A 23,269-nucleotide genomic window follows, 5' to 3' on the forward strand; every position below is an offset into this window, starting at 1 on the left:
CCCAGGCATAAAAGCAATGCTGCAAAGAGTGAGATGACAGGGACCTTAATGAGCACTGTTCTGGAGGCCAACAGTGGGGGTGTCTAGGGTGGTCCTCCTTTACCAAGCACAGGGACCCCCCCAAAATAAGAATTCTAAAGTGAGCAGCAAGGCAAAACATGTATATGCCAAATACCATGCCAGGGGGATGAGGGCTAGAAATCGAGCGTGGGCCCAAAATTCATCAGGGAGAAAGAGCTGGTCAAAAATTAGATAACCAAACAATAAGAGGTCCAAAATACCATCATGACAATTATCATTTTTTTTAAAGGAAATGCAAAAAGTGTCAACATGGAGTGGACGAAGAAGGGGTGAAACATCAGAAAAGATTTAAGGAAGCGATAAGAGGGACGACAATGATTATGAGAGGATAATAGCATGTGACATCTGTTATATTACACATTCTCATGTCACATTTGGCACATGGTACCAAGTGCCAGATGCCACAGTTTTCTATTTCAGAGCCCCACTGCCAAGTAACTACTGCAACCGCCTCAGTAGTGAAGGTACATCCCTACCCACCCCAGTTCTAAGTGAGACATGCCAGCAAACATTACCGGAAACTTGCCTGCCTGGGTACTGTCTCCGCAATTATATATGTACTTCTTACTCCATGGTTTAAAAAAGCAAAAAGCCAGTTTGGGGCCAATCCCAGCAGAAAACTAGTAAATACATATCCCCCCAAGAACCCCCAAAGCTGATGGTCACTAGAGAGACTGTGATCTCCTCTTAACCAATCATGGCCCTTCCCATAGATGAGATCAACCTTTGTGTTCAATTTTTTGTATATTTTTAGTGTTTATATATGCACAGAAAATTTCTAGAGAATGAAAACAACAAGGAAAGAGTAAAGTAGGGAACTTTATTTAAGCTGTTCTGTACCATTTGAATGTTTTTACCACAAGTTTATCATTTCATCATTTTAAACACATGTAAGAAAAATCCGTGAGCAATGAGAATCCATGAGAACATAGGCTTAAATTTCTTATCAGCGAACCTAACATTTTTTTATTGAAGTATATAGTTGATACACAATCTTATATTGGTTCCAAGTATACAACACAGTGGTTTAACAGTTATCCATATTATTAAATCCTCAGCCCTACTAAGTGCAGTTACTATCTGACAACATAGAAAGATGTTCCAGAATCACTGGCTATATTCTCCATGCTGTACTACCATCCCCATGACCAACTTATATTATGATTGAGGATTTTCATGCCCCTTTATCCACAATCACCTCCCCCATGGTAACCACCAGTCATGTCTTGGTATCTGTGAGTCTACTTTTATCTTGTTCATTTTGTTTTGTTTTGTTTTTAGATTCTACAAATAAGTGAAATTATATGGTATTTGTCTTTCTCCACCTGTTAATTCACTGAGCATAATACCCTCTAGGTCCATGTTATTGAGAATGGCAAGATTTATTTCTTTTTCATAGCTGAATAATATTCCATTGTGTATACATAACACATCTTCTTTATCCATTCATCGATTGATGGACACTTAGGTTGTTTCCATATCTTGGCTATTGTAAATAATGCGGCAGTAGACACAGGGGTGCACGTACCTTTTTGACTCAGGATTTTGTTTTCTTTGGGTAAATTCCTAGAAATGGAATCACTGAGTCATATGGCATTTCTATTTTTAGTTTCCTGAGGAACTTCCATACTGCTTTCCACAGTTGACTGCCCCTATTTAAATTCCCACCAGCAGTGTAGGAAGGTTCCTATTTCTCCACATTCTCACCAACACTTGATATTTCTTGTCTTTTGGATGGTGGCCATCCTTACTGGTGTGAGGTGATATCTCATTGTGGTTTTGATTTGCATTTCCCTGATAATTAGCGATGTGGAGCATCTTTTCATGTGCCTGTTGGCTATCTGAATTTCTTCTTTAGAAAAATGTTCAGATCCTCTGCCCATTTTTTAATTGGGCAATTAGAGGTTTTTTTGGTGTTCAGTTGTATGAGCCCTTTATATATTTTGGATGTTAATCCCTTATCAGATAAATCATTTACGAATATATTCTCTGCAGTGAACCTAATCTTAAAGGAAGATTCACTAATCTTTTCAGGCTGTAATTCCTATTCAGGAAGTTGCCTGGTACAGCTAAGAACAGTTTTCATGAACAAGGCCTGAAACCTAAATCGTTTCTTATTAGTCATCACTTATTCAGAAAACCAAAGAGCTTTCCATGCCCCATTCTGTGAGCTTAGTGCATAATCGAATTTTTATCAATGCATTTCCCATAATTTTAAAGGGCAAATGTATGTAACATAATCAAAATATAATTCAGCCCATTAAGAATTAGGTGTCTTCTTCAGTGGATGCTAAAACTTCCTTATTTCTTTAAGGAAAGAAAAAAGGTGAAAAGGGTATAGGTACACATACATGGATCCTCATCACAGTTCTGCATGGAACACCAAAAAAAGCTGGAAATGAATATACACAACAGGAAACTGAGTGAATAAATTATACTGTAGCCATACAATGAAATATTATTCAGATATCAGAAACTTTGTAGCTCTATATCAGAGATATGGAAAGATATCTGTAGTATATTTAAGCTTAAGAAAAGTTTATTTAAACAGCATTTGCAGCAAGGCCCTATTTGGAAATGACTTACAAACACATACATGAATGTTGGAAAAGGTTAGAAGGAAATAAAGCATAATGTGAACAGTCGTTATCTGTGCATGATAGGATAAAAGAATTCCTCTGTGTATATTTCAGCTGATCTCTATTCTAACTTTTCTACAAAACATTTCAATTGTGCGATTAAAAAAAAAAAACACTGGCTATCTTATCCTTCCTTGGAAGACCCAATGCTCTTCCATGGAAGCAAATTCAATATGAAACACGTTGCTTGTTCTCCTTTCCGCTCCTTTGTGGGTCTTTTGATCGTTTTTCTGATGCTTTAGGAACTACAGAGAAGGGAAATGACAGGTCTGACATTTCAAGTTTGTCTTTTCCCCTCTTTTAAATGCTGCTCTTCTCTTCTGGCCAGCGGTTCCTAACCAGGAGCAAATGTGTCCCAGGGGACATTTGACAGTGTCTGGAGACATTTTTCACTGCCACAACTGAAGGAGGAAGGGATATGGGTGCTACTGGCACCTAGTGGGTAGAAGCCAAGGATGCTGCTAAATGCCTACGGTGCATAGACCCCCTCAATAGACTTAAACGGCCCCAACTGTCAACAGTGCCAAGTCCAAGAAACCCTGTATTAAGTGTAGTGAGTCTTCAGACATCTTCCTAATCTTCCATGAACACCGCCCTCAAATAGCTGTGTAAGAATGCCTCTGGTATCGTGGAAAACACACCAATCATGGAGATAGAATATCTGAGTTGAATCCTGGATCAGCTCCTTTTCTGGCTGGTGAGCACATTATCCTGCTGATCTCCCATCCTCCTTCGTAAGATGGAAATACCACCACCCACCTCACAAGGTGTACAAGGAGCATCACCACAGTAACGTAGGAGGAAGGATTTTGTACACCAGGAAGCACCATGCACCATGAATGGTAGTATCACGCTACAGCATTAACACGTTTCACAATGAAAGCACATTTAGGGTTTCAGCTGATATTCGCCTGGCACACTCGTACAGCCCGTAGTGACACATCACAGCAGTAGGTTTGCTAAGTACTGAACCTGAACAAGAGTGCTTTTTCTGATACTACATATTCTTTGGCCCAAGTTGTGAGGAGCAGAACTTAGTGATCAAATGACAGGTGTGAAGTCAGACTCCCAGGAAAGAATCCAGCATTACCTCTCTTCTAACCTGGGTGACAGTAGAAAGTGACACAGCTTCTCTGTGTCCTCAGTTTCCTCATGTGTCTATCCAAACCAGGACATTTCAGAGCAAACTAATTTATCATATGAACTAGGAAATTTCAGAGTGAAAGGGGGTGCTATCAGTGTCAATGCTAGGACAACAGGCATACACCAGAACTGTCTGTCCCCCAGCAAACAAGGACATGAGGTCACTCCAAAGATAAAGAATTAACAGTACCTACCTCACAGGCTCATTAGGATGACTATATCAGATAAAAGAGGCAAAACACATGGTACACACTATAAAATGCTGGCTCTGAGTTTTTCCTTTCTCCTTCCATTCATTCAGCAGGCATTTAGTGCCCTGGCATGACAGTGGATGCCAAAAAGGAACAGTAAGTCAGATACACCCAAGCCCTGTCCCCAGCAACGTGCCTCCTCTTGTTCAACGTGTTTGTTACAGTCTCAGGACTTTTCTTACACGTACACTGTCACGACACATGCAGAACTAAACACAAAACCACGGTGAACACTATAGGTCAAGGACGCCAGGAAACACATACCCAATGTGTAAGAGTCCAAAGTCTCCTTCACAAAAATGAACAATGAGTAAGAGTTTATCTGATCAGCAAAGACAAAAGAATTTATTACCGTCCCAAAGTCCCTGATCCAAGCATGTGAAAGTAGCCACTCCCCTTCATTTCTACACACATCCCATGACAACAAATTGTGTAGTCTGTCCATCAAGGCAGCTCACAGAACCATATATTATGAAAGCCAAGTTCTGTTAGCTTGCTTTCGTAATGAGATGCATTTATGTCTTTTGCCAAGTAATAAGCAGCTTGATTCAGTATGCTAAAACAATTTCCTCTGTAAGTCGATACACACTCTGACAGACGGACGTTCCTTATTTTACACAAAAGTTTATTGACATCTAGGGGCCTGGGACTCTAATCACAAATTCCCACCCCTCCTCTCCAACTCCCTACCCCATTTCAGTAAAATTGGTCTGGATTGCTGTCACCATAAATCTCATCCCCGAAAGTTTCCATACCCAACGGTGGGGCCCTGCCCTTTCCCCACCTCCTCGTTCACATCTTAGCAGGCATGCCCTTGGCCAGCCTCTTTGTGCCCATTTCTGACGGCCCTTATAGAAAGCCTTGTTCCATCCCTTCCGTGCATTGTTAGAGCTAAAATACCAGTCAGGCCCCATCACTGGAAACACAAAATATGGACCTCTAAAAAAAGAGATTCTATCAAATAAGCTGCAGATGCATAATTCAAAACAAATCTAGAGTATATTAGTTCTGTGGTACTTCATGCCTGCCTTGATTTAAAGAAGCTTAAATCAATGGTGCAGGTTTTGATCTGTTGCCTGTTACACAAAAACATTCAGTTTGTAAAAACTGAACAAGCTGCATTTTATATATGCATGCTATACTTCCATAAACATTTGAAAAATTAGCTTATGTCATGTAAACCTCCACATAAAGTAAACATAATTTTATATATCACTCATGCTGGGGTTTTTCAAACCATTTCAAACTGTCTGTTGCCACCAACTATTGGGCCACACAACCAATTTAGAAGGTCCTCGCCAGCATTCTTTTTATCTTGGTAAAAACACTTAGCTTGAGATCTACCTTCTTAATAATGTTGTAAGTATACAATACAGTACTGTTAAGTGTAGGTACCAGGTTGTACAGCAGATCTCTAGAATGTATGCACGTTGCATAACTGAAATGTTTATCCACTGAAATTTTCCCCTCTTCCCCAGCCCCTGGCAATCAACATATGTAAACAGCCTAAATGCTCATTGGTGGATGAATGGATAAAGAAGCAGTGGCATACACATACAATGGAGTATCATTCAGCCTTAAATAAAGAAGGGGATCCTGCCATATGCTGACCAACACTTTTTAAGTGGAATGGAGAATATGAGCACGTCACACACAGTGAAGGCAACCACTGTTTCAGGGAACTCACTGCCATTACATGTATGTGTACATATATGTACATGTATACTAAGTTGCCAGGTGATTTTAACTGCAGGATATGGTCAAAAAAATCTGAGAAACATTGAGTACATCAATAAATGATACATGGATTTGGAAGCGAGAGAAACTTGAGTTCTGATCCTGGCTGGTTACAACCTACCTAACCTCTGTGAGCCTCCACTTCACCATCTCTAAAATGGGAGTAATATCTTCACCGCCCCCGGAGTTGGTGTAAGGTGTCAGTGAGCTGGCAAACAGCCCACCACAGAGCACTACTGAGACACTGCCCCAACTCCTGCCATCATTTATGTGATGCCCTGGCTAGGTTCTTTACCTGTAGGAAGGACACTTAAAGGAAGTATACAAAAAGGAACAGTGTGAGTCTGAGCCCCCACCAAGTAACCCTTTCAAGGCCCTTGGGAGAACAAATCACTAACATCTGAGAACAGCAGGGCAGGCAAGAGCTATTGCCTAGCACACTGGGTGATAAATCATCCAGCTTTGGATTCTGACCAGAGGGAAAACCACTTTCCAAGATAAGAGGGTTTTCCCATAATTCTTGGCAGGAGGTGGGGAAAGGCAGAAGGGGAGGAAGGCCTCAGTGAAGAAATAAGTATTTGTTTTAAGCAAATCATTTTGACAACAAGTGGTTTTTATTTTGAGAACAAAAATGATACTTAAAACAGAAGGTTACTCTGGGTACCAACCACAGGCTTGCCAGGAAAGGGAAACAGGGCTCTGGGGTCTGGGGTGCTCCCAAAGACCCAGAGCAGTGGCAGGCAGATGGGGCAGGGAGGGCCCAGCACAGAAAATATGGACCTGTCTTTATCACCTTGCAGTCACAAACCTAAAAGTCATCCTCTATACTCATCATCTAAAGCCTCTACTCATTTGACAAATTTTATTGAGCATCTACCGTGTGTCTAGAACTAAATTAGGGGCTGGGGATATAGTGGAATAAGACAGACAAGGCCTCTACCCACACTGGGGCTAAAATTCTAATTGAGGAGACAGCAAGTACCAAGTAATCAATAAGGCAACAAGGGACTTACAGGCTGTGATGTAAGTGCTCTGCAAGAAATAGATACAGCGATGTGACAGGAAGGCAGAAAGGAAACTTAAGATGGAGGAAGTCCCTTCAGATAAGATGGCCCAGGAGGGCTCCTCTGAGAAACACCTGAAAGTGAAGCAAGTCAGCCAAGCAAAAGGTAAACAAAGGGCCCTCCCAGGAGTGGACACAGCAAGTGACTGGGCCCAGTGGCAGAAAAGGATTCAGCAGGAGCTGGAGCAGCCAGGATGCTGCTGTGATGGAAGGTGGAGGCCAAATGGGAGGGTGGCTGCAATGAGGCTGGAAAGGTAGGCACAGGCCAGACCACACAACGTGCCGCTGGTAGTGAGAAAGAAAATGATTTCAGTGAAGAACAACAGACAGTTACTGAAGGCTGGTACACTGTGATACAAGATGTGGATGCTGGTTAAGATAAAAGGTAGTCTTAGATCATCATACACAAAACAAAGTATAAAGATGATACGATGTCTCCAAAATCAATGATAAAAATGTGCACTGTTTTAGAGCTCAGGGATACAGTTATTGAGGAGTCTTGCCTGGTAGAGGCAATTTTAACCCAAATATGAGATGAAATACAAGGAATTCAATGGGGGCATGGGATGGGAGAACTTGTGACTGACAAGGGAACACTATTATTAGCAACTGACTCACAGTCAGCAAATATAAAGCACATGGTAAAACTAATTAACAGGCACTAGAAAGTCCCCTAAACACATACGCACACACATGTTGGTGGAAAGGCAACTGGGAAGTGATCGATGTGCATGGTGGTTGCCTAAATCCATGAGCAGGTTAACTGAAACAACCGGATGGAGAGTCACCATGACACTGCCCTATGCCTCCTTCTGCATCAAGAATCAGATGAACTGCTGAGCAGCTGTCTTCAAGGTTTACTTTTCCTTTTTCTTCTCCCTTGGACCAGCTCAATATAGGTATTCATACCTTGGAAATTCAAAGCTGAACCAGAAATGGCTCTTCTGAATTATCACTCTCACCCTAGGACTCCTAACACGCCTCCTGATGTGGGTCCCCAGTTGTCACTATCTTCACTATCTTTAACTCACACATCTTCTGCCCAGGACCTCCTTGCTCTGCGGGGGGGGTCACCTGGTCATGACTAAAAAGGCAACCTGGAGCTGTGGGCCTGAACAAGGCCGACTGTCAGACCCTGACATCAAATCTACGGCACCAACCAAGAGAACCTGGTGGCCACAAAGGGTGCCCTGCAATGAGCCAGGGACAGCCGCCTGGGTGGCATTTCACAGAGCCCAGCACACTGTGCACATTGATGGCACAGCAGTCCGGTAAGGAAGAGGGGGTGAGGAGGCAAACCACATCCTTGGCAAGCGCTGCCGAGGGCCAGAGCTTTCAGAGCCACTACTTCAAACAATCAGCAATCCCGTGACGAGCAATGATAGCAGCTTCCAGATAAGAAAAGGAAGACAAGGAGAAATTTTTGTTAGTGGCCCAAAGCTACGATTGGCTAAGGGAGAATTTGAGCTTTGCCTGACACCTCAACTGGCACCTAGCAACGTGGCAATGCTCTGAACAGAGCCCACGCTGCCTTTCTGTCCCACCTCCGATCTCATTCTTCCCTCCTTCCCATCACAGGAAAGCTGGATTCCACACCTGCCTCCCTCCCAGACTCCCAAACCTGTCAGCTGCCTCAGAAATGTTACCTGCCACCCCTCCCACTTAATAGGGACTCTTCAGTGATGAGAGGGTGGCCTGCAGGAGGCTTGGCTGGCTGGGGCTGTGTGCCCTGTTCCCCCGGAAAAAACTCACCAGTAGCGGTCCGGAGAAGGAAAGAGCCATCGCACCAGATGACAGGGCAGTTCAAATCCTTATAAATGCCACTACGAAATGGGTTCAGCCCCAAGCCACCTCTGTCACAGATGAAGGTTGGGGAAGGAAATTCCCTTCTTCCACAACCAAGAAAACTGAAACCCAGGTCCAAGTGGAAAACAGTATTGCTCACCATTCCGGACCAAATTCCCCAACATGTCTGCCTCCCAGCCTACAAAGTAGTCAGGCAAAAGGCTACAAAAGATGCAGACATAATAATGATCCCAACAGAGGTATGGCCTACTTACAATCATCTCAGAGGCATCTGCAGCACCCGGGCCCTGGGCTGCAGAAAGCTCCATTCTGTGCAGTACGCAAGGGTGATTTCAGGCTGACTGTGCCTGAACTCGGGGCAGGAGTGTGCTCCGTGCTTGCCGAGAACTGCAAGTCTCTCTGATTCACTTGGCAGCAGAATTATTCTAAGCATCCTGTCCCATACCCAACCCTCCTGCCCCTCCCACTACACATTCGCACTGGGTGGTTTTTTTTTTTTTAATTCTCTTCACTTATTTCTGTCACAAATCAAGTGAAACTCATTTTTCAAATTAATCCAGTCTCTGGCACTTGAGAGTGTGAAACCTTTATGACTGAGGAGGAGAAAGAGGAAGAGCCACCCAATTAGGAAGGAGTTGTAACCAACATCAGAGGGAAGAGAGCTGGAGAACCACAAAGGCTGCAGTAAGAGCAAAATGGAGATGATTTGAGACAGCTGAAACACCCCACTCAGCCTCCAGGAGGGGACACGCACGGGAAGCAAAGGGCACATGGGGCTGGCTTCCTGCAACATCCGTTCTCACCACTAAGGGCTACACCAGCAACGCTCACTACTTACACGAGGACAGACCTCACTCCAAAACAGATGTGAACACAGTTCACAAGTAAGTTATTCTGCAAAGCAGAGGTCTACCTTGATTTTACTGCATATAAAGCAAAATTTAATAAAGTCCGTGACAATATGGGTGAATGCTGAACCACTGTGTTGTATATTTGAAACCATCATAAGATTGTATATCAATGATACTTTAGTTTTTAAAAAAATTAATAAAGTTCAAATAACTGGCAGAATGTCTACTTGGTGCACTGAAGTGTGAATTACACTTGAAAAGAAGTCAATTTTTGTTAATTTCAAGTTCATATAGTAACTCGAATACTGACATGTTCGGGACAGGATTTTATTTTTACCCCAAGGAGAGATTACAAGAGGCTAACTTCATAACTAGTTAAGAATGATTTCCTATTACTTGCTACTAGTTATATATATATTTAAACATTTCTATCCTAAAGCAAACAGGCTTTTCTAATGAGACTAAATCATTTATTTCCCACATAAGTTATTGTTACCATCATTCCCACTATTAACCACACCATCTCATTGTCCACAGGTAAACTTCAGTGTACCTCCTGGGCAAATTTTGATCAAGTCCTGGACTGTGAGATCAGACTCAATACTTTTCAGAGACGGAAAGGTACGGTCAGCTTTCCGAAATGCTCACGTATCATCATCACTCACAAGCCTGCCCCGCAGAGTCGGCTCCCCCTGTCCCAGCAGAGCCCACTACCAGTCACGGGTGCCTTCCCCCCCACCCAGGGCCAATGCACAGCTCCAGGGGGCAGGCTAATTAATTCTAAGCCAATCATTGGATCAAGATGGGCAACAGGAACTAACCTCACCCAATCAGACAGCAGGAAAGAACTCCTCCATACCAGCTGTGCACAAGGAAGCAGGGGGTCCCCACAACCACCCGACAGCCCCAGAGAAGCCAGCCCTTGGGTGAAGCTACTGCCAGAACAATGCCATGGAGGAGAAACAGCAAGAGCACAGGTCTCTGATGTCACACTACACAGCTGATGAAACTGCCCTCAGGGTCCACCCTACCTGTAGCCTCCCAATTCTGTGAGATAACAAACAGCCAGGTTTCTGTTCTACCCAATCTAAAGCCCTGCTGACAAGGACGGGCTAAGCAATAGCTGGGCAGCCAAGAGCAGGAGTTTGCATTTAGGCAAAGCGATTCCTTGAAATTAATAATACACTCACAGAAACCGTTAAAGAAATGTTAATGTTAAAAGGGAGAAATTACAAACATGAGTGGTTGGACTGGGCCAGGCATGGAAATGGATAGTGACTGCAAACAGGCACGAGGTTTCTTTTGGGGGTGATGGACATGTTCGAAAATTTGGGGATGATGCTTACATGACTCTAAATATACTAAAAACCACTCAATGGGGCCTTCAAATGACTGAATTCTATGGAATGCAAGCTAGATCTCAAAAAAAAACTGTTTAAAAAAAGCTAAACGGGTGCAAATGCTGATTCAGGAGAAGTCAGCGGTTAAAGGAATTCATCCTCCATCCACATCTGACGGCACACCTCTGCTTAAAATCCTTCCTTCAATGCTTCCCATTTACCTCTGGAGTCTAAGTTCCTTAGAAAGGCACGCAAGGTCCCTGTCACCCCCCACACACACCACTTCCCATTTCACTCACTGGCGAGGCTTCCTTCCAGACCCTTAGCAATCTGTTTCCCCTGGGCCTCTGCTCACAGTGCACCCGCTTCCTAAGTCCTCTCACCCTCCTCTTCCCCAATCTAGTCCCCCCTGCCTGCCCCAGGCTCTTAAGCCTCCTCCCTTTAGGCTCCCTTAGCCTAGGGGTGCGCACAGTGGGTTGGAAAGTTCGTCTCTGGGTCTGGCTGCCCCACCAGGCTATACCCTAGCACAGCACTGGGACATGTCTAGACCCTCAGTGGACACCCACTAAACTGCTCTGACTTTCTCCTCCAGGAAGGACACCAGCTTCTCCTGCAGATCACCTGTGTCATCGAGGCTGGGGTGGGAAAGTCAGAGCAGATTCTCACCCACACCCACTGTCCTCCAGAGAGTTTAGGCTCAGCAAGGGACACAGGCACCCAAAATGTGTAAATGGAACTATGTGAGAAATCTCTTATCCCGACCACACTGAGCACTTCTTGCTTTCCACTCAGACTGAGGCAAAAACGTAATGTAACCATGCACAAGGTCTCTCTCACTGTATAACTTTCAAAAAAGGAAGAGAAGGAACTTTTTTTTCTGATTCAGGGTTTCCCTTATTTTTTTAAACACTTAGACAACGTAAGGAGCTGGCATAAAGAAAGTCAGAAATGCAATAAGGATGGCTAATACTTAGTTTCAATAAAGGGTCCCAACATATTGAGAAATGCTGGGAAGATCTGCACCTGGTGTCTCATCCACCTGCATGGTCTCAGGGGAAAAGATTAATAGTAAGATTTAAGAAATGTTAGAAAGCCAGTTGCTGGAGAGCCTACGTTACCAAGAAAGGGAAAGGTGGTCCTGTGAAAGGGGTGGCCCGCCAAACGCCACTGTGGAATCGGTGTCTCATCACAACAAAGCTGTCACCCAGCTCTGCTCTGTAGCTCGTTGCAGCTCTCCAAACACCACCAGGAATGAAACCGCAAACCCAGGAGCATAGGAAAGAGCTGAAGTAACAATTTAAATACTTGCGATGGTAATTTCAAGGCCTACTCATAATCCTGACTCCTCTTTTCCATATTTGGACCCCAGCTTCCCTGGACGCACTCCGGGAGCCTTCACAGACATTATCTAATGTGAAGCAGGTCAGCAAACTACTATTAAGTACTCTTTTTTTCTCTCCACACGCTCTGAGTTATGCCAGTGTGGATGCAATCATAAAAAACTGGTAAATTCCTTTCCAAGGGGGTGGCTCATGTAGTTTCGGTCAAACAGGAAGCTCTTACGATGTCAGAAACACTTTAAACACTTAATCTGACTCCTACAATGAAGTTTGCAAAATTGTCATTACCCTCCCCCACGCACCCCCATGAAAAAGGAAAGCTGGCAGATTTACTATGAAAGCACTTCAGTAGCTTTCCCCCAACCCTGCCCCCCAAAATACTTGCCTGGCCTCAGCCCTAGTGATTCTCATTCAGTGGGTTTGGTGTGGGCCTGGGAATCGATGGTGCTTACACTCCCAGGTGAATTCCATGATGGACATGGTCCTGAGATGAAGGGCTGGGTCTGAAAGGGTGTGGCACCCACCTGGGAGCTTGTTAGAACTGCAGAATCTCAGCCTGCCCTCACCCACCCAGCCCCAGCCCAGACTCCCTGAATCTGAATCTGCAGTTTACCAAGATCCCTGGGGATTCATTATGACACACTGGAGTTTGAGAAATCCGGGCTACCCCATCAGCTGGCTTCAGAACTGCCTAGACTGTGTTTTGTCTGTTTCCCCTTCACAAGTGGGGGAAGAGGCAGTGGGAGGTCACAGTCAGAATTCACATTCCAAAATGTTTCTGGATCTTACTGATAAACAACAAGGTCAAATCCTGCTCCCTCCCTCTCCACCCTCCCAGAAACTAGCAGTGGTCACACTAAATGTAAAGAGAGTCAAAGACTAGACACAGCCTGTTTTTTCAATGAAAGCAATGCATTTTTCCATTTGCACTGGTGGCATCAACACTTGCATCACGGCGCATGTTTAAAGCTACGAGCCACACTCAACTCCTATACTGTCAAAGCAGCAGAACCTGCAAAGTCTTTGAATATTAAAGAGCTTTACGTGGACTCAAAGCACACCAGAATAAATAATTCCTGGAACTAATGAGAGCTACTAATCGCATCCATTCTTAAAGATCAATAGCCTTCAAGAAACTTTTTAAAAATTCATATGCTTATTTCCCTTCTTCAAATAACATTACAAGGCATTCACAGGAAGTCGTGGCTCCAGTGAGTGTGGCTGCATGTTTAAAAAAAAACCTCACAGTGGCCTCACACCCAGTTTAGCCAAGATTCCCAGCAGGTTCTCAGAACTTGACAGATTTGGTTACCCCCTGATGCTAATTATAGTTTGTCTTGTTGTCACTGTTGTAACACGGCCAAGGCAAAGGCCACCCAGATAATCCTAGTACAACTAGGAGTGAGAGTGGGACTCCACAGTCTAACCACCCACAGGCTCAAATCCAGCTCTGGCACTGTGTTCCCCTGGGCAAGTTACTTAACTTCTCTGATCCATGGAGAGTGCTGTATGAATTTGCTGTTTTTCTCACCAGCATGTAGAACTGTAACTAGTACAGATAATAGACTATGCGCACAGTAGTACTCAGTTATGACACTGGTCAGCGACCATTTTCACTTTCTTTAATGAATGTTTTGTTACCAAACAACAGCAACCTTTGGGGTGTCAAGAGAGGTGCTTGTGGGAAAGTTTTTTCCTTTCCTCTAATGGCAAAAAATCAGAAACCAATAGATATAATCACCCCCTTCATCCAATGTAAAGTTCTCCATCTCCAATCTTGTAGTTAATATGGTTTATTTATAGTGTGACTTACTTATTCTCAAAGAATAAACATTATTACAGAAAAATATGCAAAGTATTTGAGTCGGTGAAAACTGCAGTCTACAAAACTGTAGACTGGTACCAATTACGTAACAGTTACTGAGATCACAAATGCTAATTTCCAGAATGTTCTGGGTAGACAAGTGCCAGATATTGCCGTCACAGTATTGACACTGTATAGTTAACACATGTAGCAGTAAGATAGCAGAGGGAATTTGGATGTTAAATTATTTGAACTACCCATTTCCCATTTTCATCTGTTTTTAAACACTCATGACGAATGAACAAATGATAGACTGTTGAACTCGTACATTAAATCCATTTCCCTAGGCAGTTTCACCAGCCAATACTGTAACATAAACTGAGTTACCGTTAAGAAGTAGATGACTATGTTCATTTTTTTTTCAATCAGAGACTCTACTTTTTAACAATACCCATCCTTCCAGTTAGTTCTTACAAGGCAATCATGCAAAGTCAGGCTCCTGGGGTGCAAACATCAAAGTTGACCTTCAGTAGATCTGCAATCTCCATCAAGTCAGGTAACCTTTCTGGGCTTCAGTTTTCCCATCTATAATACAGGAATAATCACTACTTAGGGTCGGGGATGGGGGGTGAGGATTAGTTGAGTTAACACACCTTCTCTACAATTGTGAGGGGTAAGTAATACACTTTCACTGGACAAATAATGAGGCCTCCACTCAGAACACTGAATTCACCTTTCTTTTCACTCTGTACCAGGTCTTGAAGTGGTTTCAAAAAAGGTATAATAGATTCTCCTTGTCTCCAAAATGGGGAGGAGAGAAGAGTATTCCTATAAGTTTTTAATGAAAAAGAAGAATGTGAGCAGGAGAGAACCCACTACCTCTTCCCTAGGTCACCTTGACAGTGATGCAGTGGCAAGAGTTGCTCTCATCAGCAACATTCCCATAGCACTGTTACTTTCCAAAGCACTTATACAGAGGGGATGAGCCTGTATGCCTCAGGGCCTCTACTTGCTGTTCTCCACTTGGATGGCTTAGAGTTACAGGAGCCTCCTCATCATTTAGGTGTACGCTACAATGTCACCTCCCCCAAGGGGCCTTCTCTGATGACTTGGGCTGAAACAGTTTATACACTCCATCAGTCAGTCACTCCACCTTTTCCCCTCCTGTATTTCTTTGTTGCATGTTTCACTATCTGTAATTATCTTTTTGCTTGTCTACAGTTATGCTCTCTCTTCTCTGTTAGGATGGACACTCTCTAAGAGAACAGACCTTGTTAAATAAGCCCGTTCCTAAAATGGCACCTGGCACATAAGGGGCACTCAGTGAACAGGGTTAGGTAATAGGTGTGTATTATATATAGTTTGGTAGCTCCAACAGCTGTGTCATCTCTGTGTCTGGTTCTGTTGATGGCTCTGTCTCTTCAGACTCTTTCTGGCCTTTGGCATACCTTATCCTTTTGGTTAGAAGCCAGACATTTTGTAAAGTGGCATTAGATACTGAGGTAAATGAGCCCTTAGTGTGAGAATGTTAATCTAGTCAGGAGTTGGGCTGTGTTGAGGTTTGCTTTTCCTATAGACATCAGAAACTTCAAAGTCTGCTAGTGATCTTTCCCCCCTACCCCCTACTGGCTTTGGGGTTTCTGCTTGGGCTGTTCCCCAAAGACAGCCTGTCTCTCACCTCTCTGTGCTGTAATCCACTGTTGTTATTCTTGAAGACTTGTTAATGTGTGAGTGTGTGCATGCATGTGTTTGTGTGTGTGTGTGTAGGGGGGTCTCAAATATTCTAAGCCTCAGTTTATGTCTCAGGGTGTAGACTTTACAAGTGCTTCTGCCTGTCATCCAGGTACAGGGCTTCCCCAACCCTCTTCCCCCTGCAGCGGGTACCCCTGGTGTTCTCGGTCTACAGCCTTGAGAGCCTTCTCCCTGCAGATTAAGACTTTAGGGGAGCTGGGGAGCTGCAGCTGGGTGGAACTCACTTCCCCCACAGCCATGGTGCTTCACCAGTGCCCTCAGACCCTTCCCCCGGCAGAGTAAGCCTCCTGTTGCTTAAGGGAGAAGGGTCTGAGTGGAATTCTCAGTGGCTCCTGAGCTAGTACCCCCAGCCCAGGCAGGGAGTTTTTTCCAGGTTTCCCCCAGTCTTCCCTGTGAGAGGCAGGTGGGGCTCCTGGAAGAAAAGCCTGCAACAGGGAGGGAACCCCTCGTACCCACCTACTGCCCCCAGGAGCTTCACACTCCCCAGCCAGCACACTTTAGCCTCCAGCAATTTGTCTCATTTTTGCTTGATCTTTCCACCTACTTCCATGGCATCACCGGGTGGCTTCTGCATCCAGTAAGCAAATGCTCAGTCTTGTGTCTCCAAAAGTACCTCTCTCTCTCTCCCAACTTTGAAATGGTTGTTTGCCCTGCAAATCAGTTCTCTGTAATTTCTAGTCTGTCCAGACTTTTTCTTCTAAGTGAGGGGGGATGTCTCGGCAGCTTTCTACATCACTGAGCTGAAACTAGAAGTCTATTTACTGATTTTTAAAGAATCAGAAGTATGACAAAATGGTAACATTTGATGAAACTACTTGGTGAGTAGGTAGATGTTATTCATATTATCCTGCTCTTCTATATTTTAACAGTTCAGTAACATTTCAAAATATAAAATCAAGGTGTGGGTGGCCATGGTGGAAAACAGTACTATGATATAAATAGACTAAGATATGTATACAGCATTTGGTTCTTGTTCAATAATTTAAGAGATCACCTGAATTTTAAAAAACAACCAGCGTTTCTGGCAACACTTCAGAAACTGCTCTGAAAAAATATAAATCATCCCAATACACCATTAAGTTTCAGTGTCAAAGAAATGAAAGAAGAAACTAGAATAGAAAAATAGATGTCCTAAAAGAGAACAATTTATTTGTGCATGCTTACAAATCAAAGTATATGACAATATTACATGTTGTTTCACTGCCCTTTAAATGGATATCCAGCCATTATTATTAATATTCATGGAAAGTTGAAGTTACTAATGCACGTGCCAGTGGCCCATAGGTCGCTCAGCAAGTGTTGGATCCCAGGCTACAGTATATCATCTCCCCCTAGGAGAAACCTGGCATCTCATACCTTCAGACGGCCACTCCTCCTCTCACCTGCCTTCCTAATTTAATCTGTAGTCATATAATAAACAAAAGCAGCAACAGCTTGGAAAGATCCACCTCATGGAAAGAACTGCCCTTTTTGCTTAAATAATTGACTCTCTTAGATAATAGCAAACAAATTATATGCTATGAAAAATATGAACAATTAATGACTCCAAAACTTCAGATTAATCTTAAGGATTGTATATTAAATTCAATTAAACTAGATGAATATTTAACACGTGCATTCTCTGTACTTAAGACGGTACCAGCCACTCTGGGCAAAAAACGAACAGACATGAATAATCTACTGATCTCTGCCATCACGACAGTCACAGTGATGAGTTACAGGACTGAGAGGAGGCTGAGTGACCACAGAGTCTGGGAATGGCAAATACATGCCACAGGCCAAGAATGGCCCTACAGTAAGTCTTATTAGCAAAGAGAGTGACTTTTAATGATTTTTACACTTTAATATTTACTTGTACATTCCAATTAAAAACGGAAAAAAGGATATAGTTTTTCATCAAGTGGTTGGATCTTTGTTTGGCTTTCATTATAATGAATGAAGACAGGCCTAAGTTTGTCTGTAATGAGACTAAAATGAGATGACTCCACCCAGCGATTCATCTGTAGCTTTAATTACCGTGTGTGGATCTGTGAGATGTACCCCAGGTAGAACTGCAATCAGGGTGACCAGTTAGACAGCTAAATAACACCCCTGCCCCTACCTGAGAACTATAGCTAGTCAACTATGCTACACTGTTACAAGGGCTGTTTACAAATCAGCTACATCCCCGCATCGCAACAGGCCTGAAATTAGATTTCAAATCCAGCTCAAGGGCTGGGACTGTGTTCAGCTTAAAGTTGGCAGCACCCTAGACTTGATTGTCATCTTAAAATATCTGTTACTGGAAACCATTCAAATTCAAAATTGAAAATAAAAGGATGAGTTAAATTGAATAAAAAATATCAGAGGCTAAAGAAGTGTATGGGTTTTTAACTGACAGGAGCAGCTCACACTATAATTGCATGGATTATACAGACCAAAGAGATCATCTGTCATGTGATTATTTTGAACCAAATAACAGAGGGTCCCTGAACAAATATCAGAAAGCCCAAAGAAGTCATTTCTCACCATCTGAAACCACACATGAACCTGACATGCTCTCAATTCAAATGGATATCAAAATTCAGATATTATGTGCCATCAGAGCCCAATGTCATAATTATTCTTTTAACACAGAAGAGCTGAAACTACTTTCATATGGCAGATGTATATGTTTTAATAGGTTAGCAATTATTCTAGTCTCAAGATCTGGAGAGAAAAAAGTTGTGCACACACTCATGATTTTGCAGCTGAGAGACACAATTTAAGATTGACTAGTGAATATACACCAAGCTGTTCAACAGCAGTTACACAATGACAGCAATAAACCTGCCCATGAAGGCCCCAATACGACAGTGTGACCACAGACTTAGCAGGTATAACTTGGTGATATTTATGATTCTTAACAGTTGTAATGTATCTTTTGCCCACAATTTGTCAACCTATTGATCTGAAGGTCATTTTTTACTATGAATTGTATGTAGTCAGAAAGCAAACCCCGTGTGACCAAAGACTTCAGCAGCTGGCATCCCATTGCGGACAAGATACTGTCTAAACATGCTCAGCCTTCCTAAGTAATTTAACCCTTAAATCAATGCCTATTATAATTTATTATAATCATGGCTAAAATGCACATCTACAGTAAGTATCTGAAATACAGTTTTATTTTTTTCTTCCATGATGTGCGAAAACAACCCCTTTTTGGTTTTAACCTGGCCCCCGCTGTGCTGATACTATTGCAGGTCTCAACAATGGCCTCATTTTACGGCCAGGAAAATGACATCCCTGAGAGCTTCAGCACGGCTGCCAATGAGTTGTGCTGCTTCCTGAGGAGCAAAAGGTTCAGTGCAAGAGCAGACAGCAGCCAGGGCATCCCCGCACGGCAGGGAACCCAGCAGGCGGTGGGCCCTCAGCAGGGCCCAGGCCTGTCAGGAGAGTCTGCTTCACGGGGCTCCTTGCTCTGGACCTCCATCTGGGACCACCTGCCTCAAGAAACCTGGGGCAGGATGTGGTTTGGCTCGGACACCCTGTCAGCTTAGAGATGCAGGCAAGCCCGCTTTGTTTTTCACCCAGACTCTGACACAGGGTATCATCTCATTGTGTGTGTTCTTCAGAAAAACCTGGTGGTCCCAGAGGAAGTACGACAACAAACAAAACACTCTTTCCTCCAAGAATCTCTTGTCTAACCTTCCTCAGTGGCAGAAAGATGATGAAATTTACCTAAGGCTGGTGTGGACCAGGGTGGGGGCATATGTCATTTCAAGTCCCCTTGTAAGTGAAGGAACTAAAGTGAAACAAAATGTCTCCTAGGCAGCCCTGGAGGTGTGCTGCGCACATGTCCCCGCAGGACAGAACCTATACCTTCAGCATCTGCCTCAGCTTGCTTCCCAGATCAGGTCACCTCCTGCAGGCAGCTGCTGCCCTGGGGGCGGAGGGCTTGGGGCCTGCCCAGGGCTGTCCCTTCTGTGGGGCAGTCTTTGCTCAGAAGCTCCCTGTATGGTTGGCTGGGACGGAAGGCACCACAACCTGAGGCTCTCCCTGTGCCGCTCTCCACCTGGTCATCTTCCATGGGTGTCATGTATGTCCCCCTCTACAAACAAACTTCCTACCCATATCACAGCACCCAACTGACAAACACCACCTCCCGATTTTTCTATTCTCTCAGAATGGCTTAATGCTCATATTAATAGCTAATATTTGTTGACTGATTAATATATATCAAACACTACTCCTCTGAGTTGCCTACACATGTGATCTCATGCATCTCTCCAAGCAAAGAGGTACAGTAAGTATTGTTGCTATTCTCATTTTTCACAGGAGGAAATAAATGTATACCCAGAGGGATTAAGTAACTTCCCTAAGGTCTCAGCAGTAATACACCTGGATCACTGGGCTTCTAGGATCACTGGGCCGTATGCTCCCAGTCGCAGCCCCACTCCAGAAGGCAGGGCCTTGGTCTACAGCCGCCGCCCTGCACTGTAGGAGCTGAGCCTGGCGCCAGTAAAGACGTGCTGAATGCAACTGACCAGACCTGATTCACAGGTCACAGCACAAAGGCTGAAAGTACTTGGTAGAAAGACAAGGACACGACAGGTTTTCTTCCAGCGCACAGTGTGTGTTTTACAGGGAAGGAGGAAGATCAGCTTCTCCGTTATCATACATGCTACAGATGTTTGTGCACATATTTCTCTGCTTTCAACCCCGAAATAGAAATCCAATGGTACCTTAAATGAAAATATTATTCTTAAAAGGTCATTCATCAAGTAAAAGTTGAATGGATGGGTTGACAATCTAAAAAGTCAAAGTTTAGTTGTTGTGCAGCTTGTTTACATATGAAAACTCTTATCCCAAAAAGAACCATTTTTATTTCAAAATACCACCATTTATTCCATTTCATATTTTTCAATAAACTTAGGAAGATGGCATACATTCCTTAAGGCTTCCTCGAATAAATATTTTGTGCAATACATCGAATTTACTCTGTGCTATAAACTTAGAATGTTCTGCTTCCTGTTTGGGGATATGTGAACTTCTTTCTTCATATCAACATTTATCAGCCTGAAGAATGTGTAATTTGTCAGGTGTGTAAACCTAATTTTTTCAATTCTAATTCTTACAACCTGGTTTAAGAGCACCAATAATACTGATCAGATAAAATATGACCTCTAAGCTCATCCCCTGCTGCTCTCACCTGGCTGTCCCCCCTTCTAGCACACTGGTCGCTTGTTCCTCCACCACACCAGGGACTTACGCTCTTCAGGGCCTTTGCACATGTTGTTGCCTCTGCCTGGAAGCTCTTTCCCCTAATTCCCCATGGGGCTCCATTTGCCACTTCCTTTCCTAAGTTTTGACTTACAGGTCACCTTTGCAGGTAAGGTCTTTGCTGGCCTCCCTACCATGAATTGCAATCCCACCTCCGAAATTCATACACCCCTCCACTCCCATTTTTTACTCCTTCCAACAAACTACATAACTTAGTTATTATGTTATCAGCTTACTGTCCATCCACCCCACTAAGATGTTAAGTCCCACAAGAGCAGGAATTTTTGTCTAACATCACTCATGTATTCCCTAGTGCCTAAGACACAGTAACCATTCAATAAGCATTTGATGAATGAATGAATGAAACTCAGAGAGCTTAATTAACATCCCCAAAGTCGCAGAACTCAGCTCTGACTCCAAAACCAGTGCTCTGAGTCACCAGTTTGTGAAAAAGTGAAGATGCTTTATCACTGCACAATCAGATATCTACAAATCTGAAAAATTCAAACCAAATTCCAAAGCAAGAAATCAATTCCACAAGTCATCTGGTACTTTCATTAACCTCATATTCGCTTGGAAGACAAGAGGATCTAAAAAACAACTTGGAGGAAGTAACTTACACCTGGGAGCTGCTTCAACCCCAAGAGGCTGGAGGATGAACACACTCCTGAGGAAAAGTAAACAAATCAAAAAAATAACTCACTTTTAAGTAAACTTTCAAAAATCTTAGAAATAAAGAATCAAAACCCCCACCATTAACAGTTTAGCATTTTTTCCCTATATTTAAGTTTTGGTAGGGTAGAGCGTGTTGCGTATACAATTAAGCAGTCTGCTCCTTTCTCCCGTAGCATATGTATCTGCTGTATTATTGCATAAATCATTACAGCTCCACATTTTAAGGCTGTGTAGTATCTTGTCAGCAGGCAATGAAGTCTAGGCTGCTAAAAAGATAAAGGATGCAAACATCAACTGAACAGGGAAGCCAGCAACCACTGTCCAGCATGCCACCTTCAAATCGATGGCTAGCGCCACACTGAACCTGGCCCAGGCTCATTTCCTAGGAGCCAGGAGAACTAGTTCCTCTGGAAATCCTCAAGCCATATTGCTTCTGGAAGTCAGAACCTAAGCCACTGCGCCACTATCCAGAGTAAGGGCTAAGTTCCCAATGGTGTCAATAACCGCAAGTGTAGAGAAACAAGCAACAAAGATAGTCACTTATTCAACACATCTGGGTAAGTGCTGCTGTGCGCCAGGCACCAAGGACACAATGCCGCACAGAGGCCATGGAACCTCAGTCCACCAGGGAAGAGAGGCATTCAGCAAATAGCCACAAAAACAGATGTAAAATCCCAAGAGTGCCAAGTGCTACTGAGGAAAGAAATACGGCACTACAAATGCTTGTAGAAAATGGGGATTTGTAAGAGTCAGGAGGTCAAGAAAGGGTTCTGGGAGAGCAGGAGCTGCTCTCTGAAGCCGAGAAGGCACTTAGGGGGCACAGGGGTATGGGCTGGAAAGAAAGGTGGGGGTTGAGGCAGAAAGGAACTTGCAGGCTGATCACATTCAAGAGTTTAATCTCTATCCTAAAAACAAAGGAAGACCAAGGAAGGATTTTAAGAGCATATGGGGTGCATGGGGAAGGGGGTATGGTCATATTTGCATTTCAAGACCATCAGTCTGGCCTCAATGTGAGGCAAAAGCAGAAGGGGCATCAGAGCAGACCTGCGAGGAGTTTGTCCTGGAGAGCAGACCCAGGGCAGGGCCCTATATCCGGGCCCTTCCATCACCACTGTGTCGGAGGCCTGCCACCCTTCTCACCTGCCTCCACTTCACCTCTCCTCCCGTCCTGTTGTGTCACTGGCTCTGCCAGTCTCCAGGCCAACCAAAGACTGGCCAAACAGTATCACCTCCTTGGACCTGCACAGGGGTGGGGCTTCCCGAAATCCCAGGGGGCCTTCCCTAGAGATGACTGCAACACCCGGGACGGGCTGCAGAACTGGGGTGGGTGGGAGAGGGGATGGGAAAGTGGTTTTCTTTCTTTAATTTAATGGAAAACAAGAACAAGAGTTAGGAATCCTAAAAACATGCCACTGCTGAGACTCACAAGAGATACAGATGGGTCTGGGGTACAGCCTGGACATCGAGATTTCTTTAAAGTTCTTGCAGTGATATTCATGTACAATCAAGGTTGGAACCCAATGGCATTCTTTTTTTTAAGCTTTAA

General features: G+C 43.7%; 1 protein-coding gene across 6 annotated transcripts in view; it reads right to left on the reverse strand.

The window, feature by feature from the left end:
• Window positions 1-23,269, reverse strand: part of SH3KBP1 (SH3 domain containing kinase binding protein 1) — a 309,921-nt gene that overhangs the window by 222,006 nt on the left and 64,646 nt on the right. Inside the window, exon 1 of one of the 6 annotated variants that reach the window (XM_037020501.2) lies at window positions 8,975-9,126. The exons of the other annotated variants lie outside the window; for them this stretch is intronic. Coding sequence (XP_036876396.1) covers window positions 8,975-9,028 — 54 coding nt within the window. The 5' untranslated portion in view covers window positions 9,029-9,126. Of the gene's footprint in view, window positions 1-8,974; window positions 9,127-23,269 lie in introns of those variants that run through there. 6 annotated transcript variants of the gene reach the window in all.

This window comes from Manis javanica, chromosome X, assembly GCF_040802235.1.
Source record: "Manis javanica isolate MJ-LG chromosome X, MJ_LKY, whole genome shotgun sequence".
NCBI classification, from domain to species: Eukaryota; Metazoa; Chordata; class Mammalia; order Pholidota; family Manidae; genus Manis; species Manis javanica.